This window comes from Hemiscyllium ocellatum, chromosome 7 (assembly GCF_020745735.1).
Source record: "Hemiscyllium ocellatum isolate sHemOce1 chromosome 7, sHemOce1.pat.X.cur, whole genome shotgun sequence".
Taxonomy (NCBI): Eukaryota; Metazoa; Chordata; class Chondrichthyes; order Orectolobiformes; family Hemiscylliidae; genus Hemiscyllium; species Hemiscyllium ocellatum.
Window position 1 is genome coordinate 73150489 of NC_083407.1, and position 13382 is coordinate 73163870.

Sequence of the window (13382 nt, forward strand, 5' to 3'; positions counted from 1 at the left end):
AGTGGCATACCTGTTTTTGCATATTCTTGACCCTGTTTCCACAGAGAAAATTACCAGAATGCAAGTTTGTTCCTATTTGATGCCAGTTTGGCAGTTTCAGGTCACAAAGAAGTCACTTTATATGCAAGTTCTTTTGTCTCATAAAACAAACTGTAAGGAGATGCAAGAATATAGCAGATAGGAAGATTTTTTAAGAAACGCACTTACATGATGTAGTGCTTTCAGAATGCAAATAACATTGACCTTTCTCCAAACGGTTGGAAGTAACTCAAATGCAAAATTATTCTTCCTCTGTTGTAGATGCCAGGTGTCATGCTCTCTTTTGGGCCATTTGAGGCTTGTAAGTGACTAATTAATGACAACAAAGAATCCTCCTCTGACTGTAACTGGCAATCTACTAGTGGCATAGTCAGGAAGGGAAAGGGAATGGTCACAACTATGTAACTGTGGCTTCGGGATATGTTGGAGCTCCTCCTGACTAAAGCATGCTGAGTTGGGCCTCCCTCCCTACTCTGGCAGAAAGATCCATCCCAATGTACACCTTCATTCATTGCTGTCCCTGACACCCTGGTTATTGCAAAAAGACCCTAGCACCCACTCCAACTGCCTGGCTATCTGGTTTCCAACACTGCCTTTGTTCAAGGTTTGATTGCCATCCTAGCAGCAGCGACTGAACCTAAAGGCCCTGACCTTGGGCAGTGACCTGTGAAATATGCTTGGGGCTTCCTGGGCAGCTGGAGATGGGATTGCCCCCAATATTTCAACTGATTAGCTTCCCCAAAAAGTTCCAACAGTTGTCTTTATCTGATGCCTTGTGTATGTTACTATTGTCCTCCCTGATCTTTTATTTCAATGCTTTCAGTAAGCCTTTTGTTTTGTGGACTACTTAGATGAAGAATTAACTACTGACTACACTGCTGTTAGGATAAATGTAGTGATGTTTACTAAAGAACATGGTTTTTAGATAGCTTAGAGTACAATACTCCACTCATCTCTATTCAAGCCTTGGACTTCACAACATTGGCTGTTAGGGACTTACTGTTTTGTCTATCGGGAAAGTTAATGGTAACAAAGAAAATGGTCAGTGTGTTAATATCTGAAGAGTTGTATGTGATTATAGAGTAGCTCCCCAATATCGGTGATACAGTTTTCAATCCAGCACAAAGGAATGTCTTTAGGAGCCTGAACCAATAAGGACATTCAGCATTATATGTGTATACTGTTTGCTAAACCTTACAGATATATCAAACGTTTTTGTAACACTTGTCACATTACACTTCACTGATATCATCCCCATTGTTATAAAACTCTGAAAATTCCACATCCTAACATGAACAGGCTGTTAATTAATTGAAAATACCATTGAAATCTGAATGATTCTAGCCAATTTTATGTTCTTTATCACCAAGCTGTTTAATTCCCATGAGGTCTTCTACATATTTGTTGAATATACATATTTTGGTCATTTTTGTGTTCAAATAATCATTGCGATCTAAAAATGCCTTTAACTTATAGCTTATTTCATAGACTGCCAGATTGCAAACCTCTTAGACTTGTTTTCAAAAGCCTCTAGGGCCTAACCACATCTATTCTTCTAATCTCCTTCAGTCCTATAATTTGGGATTTGTGTGTACTCTAATTCTGGTCTTTTGTGTGTTCTAGTTTTAAACACTACATCATCAACAGTTTTGCCTTAAGCCACCTTCACTGTGAGATGTGTGTTTTTGTTATTGGTCACTGTCCCTAATATCTCCTCCTTTACCAAGTGCTGAATCTTTTGGTGTTTACATGAAAGACATTGTGACGATTTGATATTTTAAGCGTGCTGTGTACATACATGGTTACTTGACCAGGATTTCTTTACAAATTTTTTTTTTAAGTATTTAAGGTATAGAATTAGGTTTATCCTTTATGAAATGGTAGTATGTCTGTTGCGATAACATTACATGATTTCAAGCAGTAGGCATCACTATTCATGGTTAATGTTCACCGTGACCAGGCATTGTACAGTTGTAGTAGTTATAAAGCTTATAGATGGCACTCATGATTTGGAGATGCTGGTGTTGGACTAGGGTGTACAAAGATTTAAAAAAAACACACAACACCAGGCTATAGTCCAACAGGTTTAATTGGAAGCACTAGCTTTTGGAGTGCTGATCCTTAATCAGATGGTTGTGGAGAATAAGAATTTATAGCAAAAGTTTACAGTGGGATGTAACTAAAATTATATATTGAAAAAGACCTGGATTGTTTGTTAAGTCTCTCATCTGTTAGAATGACCATGTTGGTTTCAGTTCTTTCACATGTAAATTGCAAAGCGTTTTTTAAAAGTTATATTCTCAAGTGAATGGCACTGTCTGTCTCTGGTCTATCATTCAGATGGCGTAGAGAAATTTTGTGTAGGACTGTTACAAATTTTATTGGTATTTAATCCTTCTGTGTGTTTCTGTCATATCCTAAGCTCTATCATGTGTATTATTCTTTGTATGACAAATTCTTCCTTTCAATTACAGGCCGGTTCCGCCAGATTAAAGTTCTTACCACTGTGGCTAATGTATTCTCATCACTGTATTCTCAAGTTTCTGGTGCCCATGTGAAAAGGATTGGTAGTTCAACAGAAGACCTGGCTGCAGGTGAAGCTCCTGCAAATGGAAATGTTGCAGCTAATAGATTAAAGAAAACCGTGTCAAAACTCAATTTGCTTGGGCCACAGCAGGTAAAAGGGACAGAAACAAGCAATCAAGCAGAATCAGCAGATTCGGAAGGTTCTAAACCGTCGCAGTCTCCCGGGACTAATGAAAGTATGACTGACAATGAGAAGAAAGAGGAGGTAAAGCAAAAGAAAGAAGCAAGGCTGCAGAAATGGCGTAAATTGACTGACTCTTCACTGAAGACTGTAACTGAAGAAGTGATTGGTGGAAGTGATTCTCCTTTTAGTCCGTTAGAATCTGTTCCTCAGGGAATGACATGCGACGTAACAGCTGGCCAGACATCCGTGCTGGGTGGGGCTGTGTCCACTCGAAAAGGGTCAGGGAATTATTTGAAAGACGATAGTGGGATTTCAGATTCTGTTCTGACTGAGGACCTCCACGGTACCTCCACAGACACAGAACCTGAAGCCAACAGCGAACTGACATCTGTCCACTCCCAGGAAAGTTCAGAGATAGTGAGCACAGGGCCAGTGTGTTCAACTCACGGCAAAGGACCTACTGCAACAATTCAGCATCCATTAGTGAAAACTCTGGTGGAGGAGCAGAAGGAATTCTCTTTTGATTTAGAAGAGGTGAGTTGTCACTTCAGTTTGTGTTCATCTGCCAAAGAATTTGCTTTACACGTTACTTACTAAATTAACCAATTTACTAATGTCCTCGAGGGAAGAAAGTCTGGTTTACATGCGACTTCTGACCCACTGAACTAACCACCTTCCCCAGCAACCTCTCCCAAAACTAACCACCTGGCCCTCCCGCCTCCCTCTTGGGAAGTCACATAGCATCAAGGGTGAGCTGACATGGTGGATACAGAACTGGCTTAGTTGGAGACCGAGGGTAGCAGTGGAAGGATGCCTTTTGGTATGGAGGATTATGACTAGTGGTGTTCCACAGGGATCGGTGCTGGGACCTTTGCTGTTTGTGATCTACATAAATATTTGGAGGAAAACGTGGCTGGTCTACTTAGTAAGTTTGCAGATGATACAAAGATTGGTGGAGTTGCAGATAGTGAGGAGGATTCTCAGAGGATACAGCAGCTTGTAGATCAGTTGGACACGGGCAGAAAAATGGTAGATGGAGCTTAATCTGGGCAAATGTGAGATGATGCTTTTTGGAAGGTCATGTACAGGTGGAAACAATACAGTGAATGGCAGAACCTTTAGGAGTATTGATATGCAGAGGGATCTGGGTGTGCAGGTCTACAGATTAGTGACAGGGGCAACTCAGGTAGATAAGGTAGTGAAAAATGCCTATGGCATGCTTGCCTTTGTTGGAAGGAGCATTAAGTATAAGGATAGGCAAGTTATGCTGCAGCTTTATAGAACTTTAGTTAGGCCACACTTGGAATATTATGTACTATCTGGTCACCACACTATCAAAAGAATATACAGAAAAGGCTTACCAGGAAATTGCGTGGTATGGGGAATTTCATCTATGAAGAAAAGTTGGATAGACTGGGTTTGTTTTCACTGGAATGCAGGAGGTTGAGGGGGTGACCTGATAAAAGTTTATAAAGATTGTAAATGGCATAAACACAGTGGAAAGTATAAGGCTTTTTCCCAGGTCTGTGGGATCAATTATTCGGGGACACAGGTTCAAGATGTAAGGGGGGGGGGGGGGGGGTGGTGCAGTTTAAAAGAGATGTGTGCGGCAAGTTTTTCATACAAAGGGTGGTGAGTGTCTGGAATGCATTGCCAGGGTAGGTTGTGGAAACAGACACAATAGTAGTATTGAAGAAGTACCTGGATGAACACGTGGAAAGGAAGGGAATAGAGGGATCCAGATCCTGTAAATGAAGACAGTTTTAGTATGGAAGGGCAAGATGTATTGTTCTTTGCTAAGTTTAATACTCCCCTGACCCTATCCAATCATGCAACTCCTCTGGTATCAGTGAGACCTAATTGTTACCCGGCATCCCCTTATCCTGTCTCATTAGCTCCCTGACATAACCTGATCTGATCACATATCCCGGATTCACCTCAACCCACATGTAACCTCAACCAGCTCCATCCAAACATCTCTCCATCCATTCTTGTACTCTGTCATTCACTACCATTCAATCTGGACATGTAAACATCATACAGCGGTTAGAGTCATAAAATCCTCAAAGTCCATAGCACAGAAGAGCCCTTTAGCCCATTGAGTCTGTACCTGTCATAAACAAGCACTTAACTATTCTAATCCTAGTTTCCATAGTTTCATAGCCTTATATTCCTGTAAAAATATTTAAGCACTAATTAATTCCATTTAATTCCATGTCATGGTGCTATCAAGCCACACTTGGTGGCGCATGTTGAAGTTCTGCCCAATGTTTATTCTGTACCCTTATTGCTTTTTTCAAATGCTGTTCAACACGCAGAGGTACAAATCCAGCAGCTTAGGGAATGCTGTAATTTTTTCTGCTCATATTGATTTTGATATCATTGACTCTGAACCTATGAAATCTAATGTTGAAGACCCCTGTAAAGTGCATGTAAAGTATGATTCCGAGAGTATGATTGCCAGGCTATTGCTTAATCAGCCTGCAAGACAGATTTCCTAATTTTGTATGTCCACAGATCTCTGGGAAGAGGACTTTGCAGGGTCTAATAGGCATGGTGTGCTTGGGCAGGTATTTGGGTAGTTCAACCAGTATTATTACTATGTTTTTCACAGTAGCTTCTGGTAACTCATTTGCCTATTAGGCTATTTCAGGGAACAGTTACGAGTCAACTACAAGCTGTAGGTCTACAGTCACATATAGGCTAGACAGCGTAAGGATATAGGTGAGGCAGATAGGCTTTCATAACAGGCTGCTGGCTCTATAGTCACCAGGAGTGACACATTTTTTCCCCAAATTAAACTAACTAGATTTATATTCCCCAACTGCCATGTTGGAATTTGTACTTGTCTCCAGATCACGAAATCAGTAATGTAACAACTATGTTACTAAAGCTGATGTTTAACATGGAATAGCAAATGTATTATAAAAATGTCAATTTTTAGATATTTTTGTTTAGAATTCATGAGTTATGAACATTAACCTATTCTGAACAACTTGCAAACATGGTAAAGTATTTGAATAGCAGCAATAGATGCTATGTCCTGTTAAGATAAGGTGGTATTTTTGCTTTTCTTCAAAATGATCTCTCTCTATTGTATATATGGTCACACTTATACTCTTATTGAACAGGTTCAAAGCAATGAAGGTGAAGGGGTAAATGTTCCAGCAACTAGAAATCATGCTGCACAAGACAGAGTTTCAGCAGCCAGTAAAAGTAAGTAAAATTTGAAAGATTTATAAGCATTGTAGTTTTCTAGATTTAATTTTTTAAAATGTTACATTTGTTTTGAATGTTAAGTGATTGTGACATGTAGATATTGAGAGTACATCCAATTCCATGGCACAAAGCCAAATGCAACCACAGTAGTTTGATTTAAGATACCAAAGTAAATTCATTCTGTTTTAACTTAATGGAAATTTTCTTTGCAATTTGTAGCTTGTGCGATATTTTGGATTTTTATTTTTCTGCTTCTGCACTTAAGAAACATTGGGATTCACATGGGCTACACTTCTACTGCATTTGGTATTTGGAAAAACTTCATCTTATTTAATGGTTTAATAGTAAAATATGACCATAAAGTAATAGATTACTAACCTATTCAATATTTGTTAGCTGTATATATCTAGAAAGTTGGCACTTTTTGTTTTCCCCTGAATTCAGCATCTAGTAGAAAACCAAATGCAGAGAATGCAATATGTTGTAATTGTGTTCTGTCAATTTTGTGTCTTATTCAGGAAAAGTACTTTAGCAGATTTCTCTGTTTTTCTTTCATTAATCTGCACATGGTAGTCATCAGGCAATTAGACTGAGTTGACCCAATAATGATGTGGTTAAAAATCTCCTTATTTACATGAACAGAAATTGTCTTCCCCCAAAATTAGTAATATTATTATTTTGTTTGCATGGTATTAGGTTGTGCAGAAGTATACTATGCAGCACCATTTTCAACTTTGAGCTATGGCTTTTAACTATACTATCTAGTCTGTTGTAATTGATTGATTTTGATTCATTGGAAACAAAACTAAAACCAGCAGGTGTGTGCTGAGTTGTCTGGCTACTGATTTAGATAGAAATTGCAGTTTATTAAATATCTGTAGTGAAGTGAAACACCTTTCCTGGTATTTGGACGTCAGTACTGTTTGTGTGAATGAGCTTTGGCATTCGTGTGAGAAGTTGTTTGCATTAAGGTTGTGAATTGAACAAATTTAGTGGAAATGTTTGCCTCTGAATAGTTTGAAGTATTTGAAAGAAAATCGCTAAGTTATTTAGTTATATGAAAGGATTATTTAACTTTTCTCCAAATACGAATGGGCTGAATTAATGCTGAGAAAATAGAAATAACAAATTTGCTTTAGAAAATCAGAAATTTTGCCTGATTTCTGAAGATTTCTACTGCACCAAAATAAGGTTTAACTCAGCCACTAATCTCTTTACAGTTGTTACAAGACAAATCTTTATGGTTTGAAAATCAATAGAAAAAGAAACCATTCCTCTGTCATTCTGTTTTGTATTGTTACACAATTGTCAAGATTACAAATACCTCCATGATAAAAACCAAATTCCTGCGGATGCTGATCTACTTATTCATATCTAGACTAATCTACTATTTAGATCAATACCTCAGTAACTTTGTATCCTTTGTAGTTTTGGCTCATCAGTGGGGGTGTTATGATATTTTGTGTTTGTTACAGTCAAGGTTTCTGTATAATTCTTGGGTTTGTGACGCCAGCTGTATAGACTGCATATATCTATATAATGTATAACATACATATTCTGTTCCTGATCCTTGATGGAAACCTTTTTTTATCCTTTGTAGGTGGGTCACCATTGTGCCTGTGCTAATTCTTGTAAAAATCTACCCAATTTGACTCACTCCTCCTGCCATATAATCCTGTAATCTTTTCACTTTCAAGAAAGCATCCAGTTCCTTTCCACAAATTATTATTCTATCTGTCTATAGCACTTTTATGGATTTTTTAAATGTTGTATTCTAGCAATATAATTGAAAGGCCCTAATTGCATTGCCATACTATTTGTTTTGCCATTTTTCAGTAACTATCTAGTACCATCTAAATTTCTTGTAATGTGACTGATTTATTTGAATGAATGAGCTTTTTAAATGTTTTTGTGTGGCTACACATGTGCGCTACCTTTTTAAAAGGGCTGAATTTTGTGTAGCTTGTTCAGTGGTTAGCACTGCTGCCTCACAGCACCAGGGACCCAGATTCCATTCCCACCTCAGGTGACTGTGTGGAGTTTGCCCTTTTTCCCCGTGTCTGTCTGAGTTTCCAGGTGCTCTAATTTCCAACCACAGTCCAAAGATGTGCAGGGTTAGGTGAATTAGCCATGCTAAATTGCCCATAGTGTTCAGGGATGTGTGATCAGGGAGAAATGTTAAGTAACAGAGTAGGGAATGGAGCTGGGTGGGTTACTCTTTGGAGGGACAGTGTTTGCTTGTTATGTCAAATGGCCTGTTTTCACACTGTAGGGAATCTATGATTCTATGAGCTTCCACATTAATGCACAGCTTAGAAGGAACATTGATTGCGATCCGCAAACCCCTTTCTTGCACTGTGTGTAATTTTTACCAGGTATTCCTGAATGTCATAAATAGACCTAGTCTTTCCTAATCCCAAATGCATGGCTTTATACTTGTTTGAAGGACATTAGTTACATCTCGTCCAGATCGCAAATTGAAATCACATGATTTTGACCTAAATTTGCAAGTGCTTAATATTTTTTAAGTCTTTGTGAAAGCTTTTATTAATATACTGATCTAAATCATTTAAGTTATAATTAATGATCAGTTCCAACAAAATTGAATTTACTCATTTCATTTTAATTACACACCAATGGAACATCTTACCTTAAAAGCATTAATAATCACCTCTGGTACTCGTCAGCCTTCAACAGCAATCTGAAGTTTAACTGTTGGGAAATGGAACCAAATATTCTATCAGTATTTGTTGCTGAAAGCACTTAATGATATCTGTGAGGGCACCAGGCACCTGTGACTGGATTGAATAATGCAAGCAATTTGCTAAATGCCTTTAAACAATCAAAATGAGGAATGTAACAATATAGGGAGTGGAAAGAGGTGTCAGTTAGTGCTGGTAAATTCAATACCAAGTTAGATACAGAAAGAGAAATGAAGAGAGAGGAATAAAAAGCAGAAAGGAATGGTTCAGACTTTTTTTTATTTACAGATACCTCTATGCCTTTTCTTTCCCCCTCTCTCTAAATCTTCTCTAGCTTTGCAAGCCTCCAAGAGATGGGTCCCTCTAATTTGGGCCCATTGAACATCTCCATTTTTAATCCCTCCACCATTGGTGCCTATGCCTTCAGCTCTAGGCTTTGAAATTTCCTCCCTAAGCCTGTCTATCTTACTTTCCTCTTATTAAAAATATCCTTAGCCCTTCGGCCAAGCTGTTGGTGATCTGACCTAATGTCACTTTACATGGCTTAGTATCAAACTTCGCTTTATAATGTTCCTGTGAAATGTCTTGTGGTATAATATTAAGTTACAAGTGTCTGTAGGTGATGGTTGTTGTTGTTGTTTTAATATACTTGGACTGAAAGGGACAAGACTTCATTTTCTCTGGCGAGTTTGACCACACATATATGGTAATGTCACAGCACCCAGTAGACTTCAATGTTGCACAATGCAACAAGATGCTATTTTTTGTGAAACTGATGGAAACAACTCATGTCACAATCAACTTTGGATTTCTGAGTTTAACTATATATCATCCCCTCACCTGGAATTGTTGCATCATCTGGGCATAATTAATGGTGACTAATTGGTACACTTCAAATTTAGAAGCAAGTTGTGATCCATTTGGTTACAGCACTATCTCAGTTGGCAATCCAAGGTACTTGTCGGCATTCAACAGCAATCTGAAGCTTAGCTGTCGGGAAATAGAACATTTGGTTCCATCAGTATTTGTTGCTGAAAGCGCGTGTTGACATCTGTGAGGGCAACCAGGCACCTGTGACTGAATTGAATAATGCAAGCAATTTTCTAAATGCCTTTAAACAATCAAAATGAGGGAAGTAACAATATAAAGAGTGGGAAGAGGTGTCAATTAGTGCTGGTAAATTCAATACCAAGTTAGATACAGAAAGAGAAAGCTTACACTAAAAAAGTATAATGCCTTAGCTTTCTAATCCAACACTGCTGGGACATTATCACATCTTCTGTTTACCTAGCTCCTTTTTAATATTTCAAGATTTCGCAAGGTCTAGCACAGGGAGCATTATCAGGTATGGGACTAAGCCTATCAGGAGATATTATGTTAAATGACAAAAAAATTGGCAGAAAGGTAGGTTTTAAGGCGTGGTTTCAAAGCGAAGAATGAGCTGGGTGTTGGTCTGCAGTGGTTTAGAGCTCCAGAGTGTGAGCTCTAGGGAACTGAGGAACTGGTGAACCAAAGCAAATTGGGGATAGCCCAGAGGTCAGAATTAGAAGATTCTGGATGTTGGGCAGGTTTGTGGACGAGGAGATTGCAGAAAGAGGGATGGGTGAAGTCATGGTGGGATTTGCAATTGACGAGGAAAATGCTCAAATCAAGATGGGTGGCTTGGTGGCTCAGTGCTTAGCACTGCTGGATCACAGCACCAGGGACCCAGGTTCAATTCCAGCCTCTGGCAACTGTCTGTGTGGAGTTTGCACATTCTCCCCTGTCTGCTGGATTTTCTCTGGGTGTTCCAGTTTCCTCCCACAGTTGAAAAATGTGCAGGTTAGGTGAGTTGCTAAATTGCCCATAGTGTTCAGAGATATGTAGGTTAGGTGCATTAGTCAGGGGAAAATGTAAAATGTAGGGCAGGGGAATAGGTTTGGATAGGAAACTCGTTGGAGGGTTAGTGTGGAATTGTTGGCCTGAATGGCCTGTTTCCACACTGTAGAGATTCTATGATTCTAAGATGCAGCTTAAATGGGTGTTAAATGTGTGCAAATGGTGGTCAACAAGCACAGTGACGAATGAGGAATAAGCCTGCTAGAGATTAAGGCACTGGAAACAGAATATTGGATGGCCTCAAGCTCACCAAGGATAGAATGGAACCTACAGTCCAGGAGTGCATTAGGTTAGTTGAATCTAGAGGTGTTGATGGATGGATGAGGGTTTCCGAAGGAGGTAAGCTGGGCGTGGGCGAAGTTGGGCATTTTCGCAGAGGTTAAAATAGAGAACAGAGTTTGGACAGGTGACTAAAAACTGAGGCTTTACTTTTCCCAATACTGAGTTAGAAGAAATTGCGACCCATCAAGTGCTTGATATTAGGTAAGCAGCTTGATAGCTTTAGCATCAGTGGAAGGAGTTGAGGGGTATTGATGAGGTCAAGCTGGATGTCAACAGCATAAATGTGAGAAAGTAAATCTCCACATTTATCACAGTCACATGAATTTGGTAAGTGATGTCTGGCACTACGTTACTATCACAACGTTTTACTCCTGCTAGAAGCCGGAAGTATGAATATGTTTCCTTTTCTTCACAAGAACTTTTGATAAGAATTAAATTATTGATACCAAAAGTTGAATTATTACTTCAGCCATTGTTGGGTACTTTTGTTAGCCATTGTCTGCAATGATAGCACCTCTCAGTATGTTGTGTAACCTTGAGATTTGTTGACATTAATACAAAGGTATTCTTGTTTAGTGATATCATTGCTTAAACCTTTTCAGAAATGATCTGATAATTGGCATGAAATTCTATATCTACTGTAATCTGCTAATAATCTTATGCAGGCTGATGTTTTCCTACCCTAAAACATTGCATCATCTAGTAGCAGTTAGCTTTTGTAGGGTTTGAGTGATCTTTTGCTGTCGCTCATTTATTTTAGGATTGTGCTTCAATGTGTGTATTCTGATTTTTCGAGGGAGGATATTGACTTAAAGCTTTAATTCAAAATAAGTTTAAATATGTAAGCGGTTCATGCATATTAGTATCAGTTGCAAATAGAAACTGATTGAAACAATAGTTAAAATTAGCATTTGTCATTAATCCTCTACCATTTAGGTACTTGCAATTTTTCAAAAAAAATTAACTATTAGTTCCTTATTGCTTTGTTAATGAGGATTTTAAATGATGAAAGCAAATCACCATCTGCAATAGCATATAAAACTATAATTTTATAGTTTTAAGTGAAAAGTAACTAGTTCTTAAGTAATTCTAGCTCAGGATTACATTTTGACTTGATATTAATGATTTTTTTTCTGGGATAATTGCACAGGAATTCTATATATCTATGAACATAGGAGATACAGTTAGTAAATTTGCAGATGGCACCAAAATTGAGGTAACCTTCTTTGCTGTCCACGATATCTCCAGAGTACAATGGGATCTTGATTAGATGGGCCAATGGGCTAAGGAGTGGCAGATGGAGTTGAATTTAGATAAATGTGAGGTGCTGCACTTTGAAAAGGCTGGACGTATACATTTATTGGTGAGGTCCTGCAGAGTGTTGCTGAACAAAGAGACCTTGAAGTGCATGTTCATATTCCTTGAAAGTGGAATCGCAGGTAGATAGGATAGTGAAGAAGGCGTTTGGCATGCTTTGCTTTATTGGTCAGAGCATTGAGTATAGGAGTTGGGGAGGTCATGTTGTGGCTGTACAGGATGTTGGTTAGGCCACTTTTGGAATTGTTGTGTGCAACCCTCCTATAGAAAGGATGTTGTGAAACTTAAAAGGTTCAGAAATGATTTACAAGGATGTTGCCAGGGTTGGAGGATTTGAGCTATAGGGAGAGGCTGAATAGGCTGGGGCTATTTTCCCTGGAGTGTCGGAGGCTGAGGGGTGACGTTAAAAGAAGTTTATAAAATCATGAGGAGCATGGATAGTACAAATAGACAAGGTATTTCCTCTGAGGTGGTGAAGTCCAGAACTAGAACACATAGGTTTAGGGTGAGAGGGGAAAGATTATAGGAGATCTAAGGGACAAATATTTCAGAGGGGTGTGTGTGTGTGTGTGTGTGTGTGTGTGTGTGTGTGTGTGTGTGTGTGGAATGAGCTGCCAGAGGAAGTGGTGGAGGCTGCAAAGTTTACCAAACCTTGATCAAATGAATGTTCCCTTAGTCTCAATAGCCTTGTGGATACTGACACCACTTGATGAAAACAAAGAATTGCACAGCACAGTAGTTACCATTTGTGAGAAAAGGCACAGCTTATGTAGAAATGATTAAAATATTGAAAATACTTTTAAACTATGAAAGCAATCTATTTTAAATGTAATATTCAATTTTCATCTGCCTCCAAACATTGAAGTTGTTTTACCTGAATCTTGGGGGGAAACGTATAAAAGTGCTTCTGGTGGTTTTAAAATAGAGGTTTTCAGAAATAAAATGCTTTTTAGAAGTTTTTTTACTGTTGTTGATGTTTGTAGCAAGCATTTACAACTGTGTGTCTGATTTTGTCACAATATGAGAAGAGGTGGTATATATCAATTTTTAAACTTGCAAGGGATTCCAACTTCTTAATCTTCAACATAGGCAATTCCTGTGCTACCTGAATTCTTCAAAGAAATGTTAAGTGATCTAAGCTGCTGGACTCCAAACTTCTATTGTGGGGTATTGATAGAGAGGAATGTTATATCCACCGATTCTTCTCGCTAGTTCGATAGCCTTCTCATCAATGA

At 38.6% G+C, this 13382-nt stretch overlaps 1 protein-coding gene across 5 annotated transcripts in view; it reads left to right on the top strand.

Moving 5' to 3' along the window:
- Nucleotides 1-13382, top strand: part of itprid2 (ITPR interacting domain containing 2) — a 156704-nt gene that overhangs the window by 108908 nt on the left and 34414 nt on the right. For all 5 annotated transcript variants that reach the window (XM_060827339.1, XM_060827343.1, XM_060827338.1 and 2 more), the window contains 2 exons: nucleotides 2514-3283; nucleotides 5881-5965. In XM_060827339.1, the coding sequence (XP_060683322.1) occupies nucleotides 2514-3283; nucleotides 5881-5965 (855 nt within the window). The remainder of the gene's footprint in view (nucleotides 1-2513; nucleotides 3284-5880; nucleotides 5966-13382) is intronic.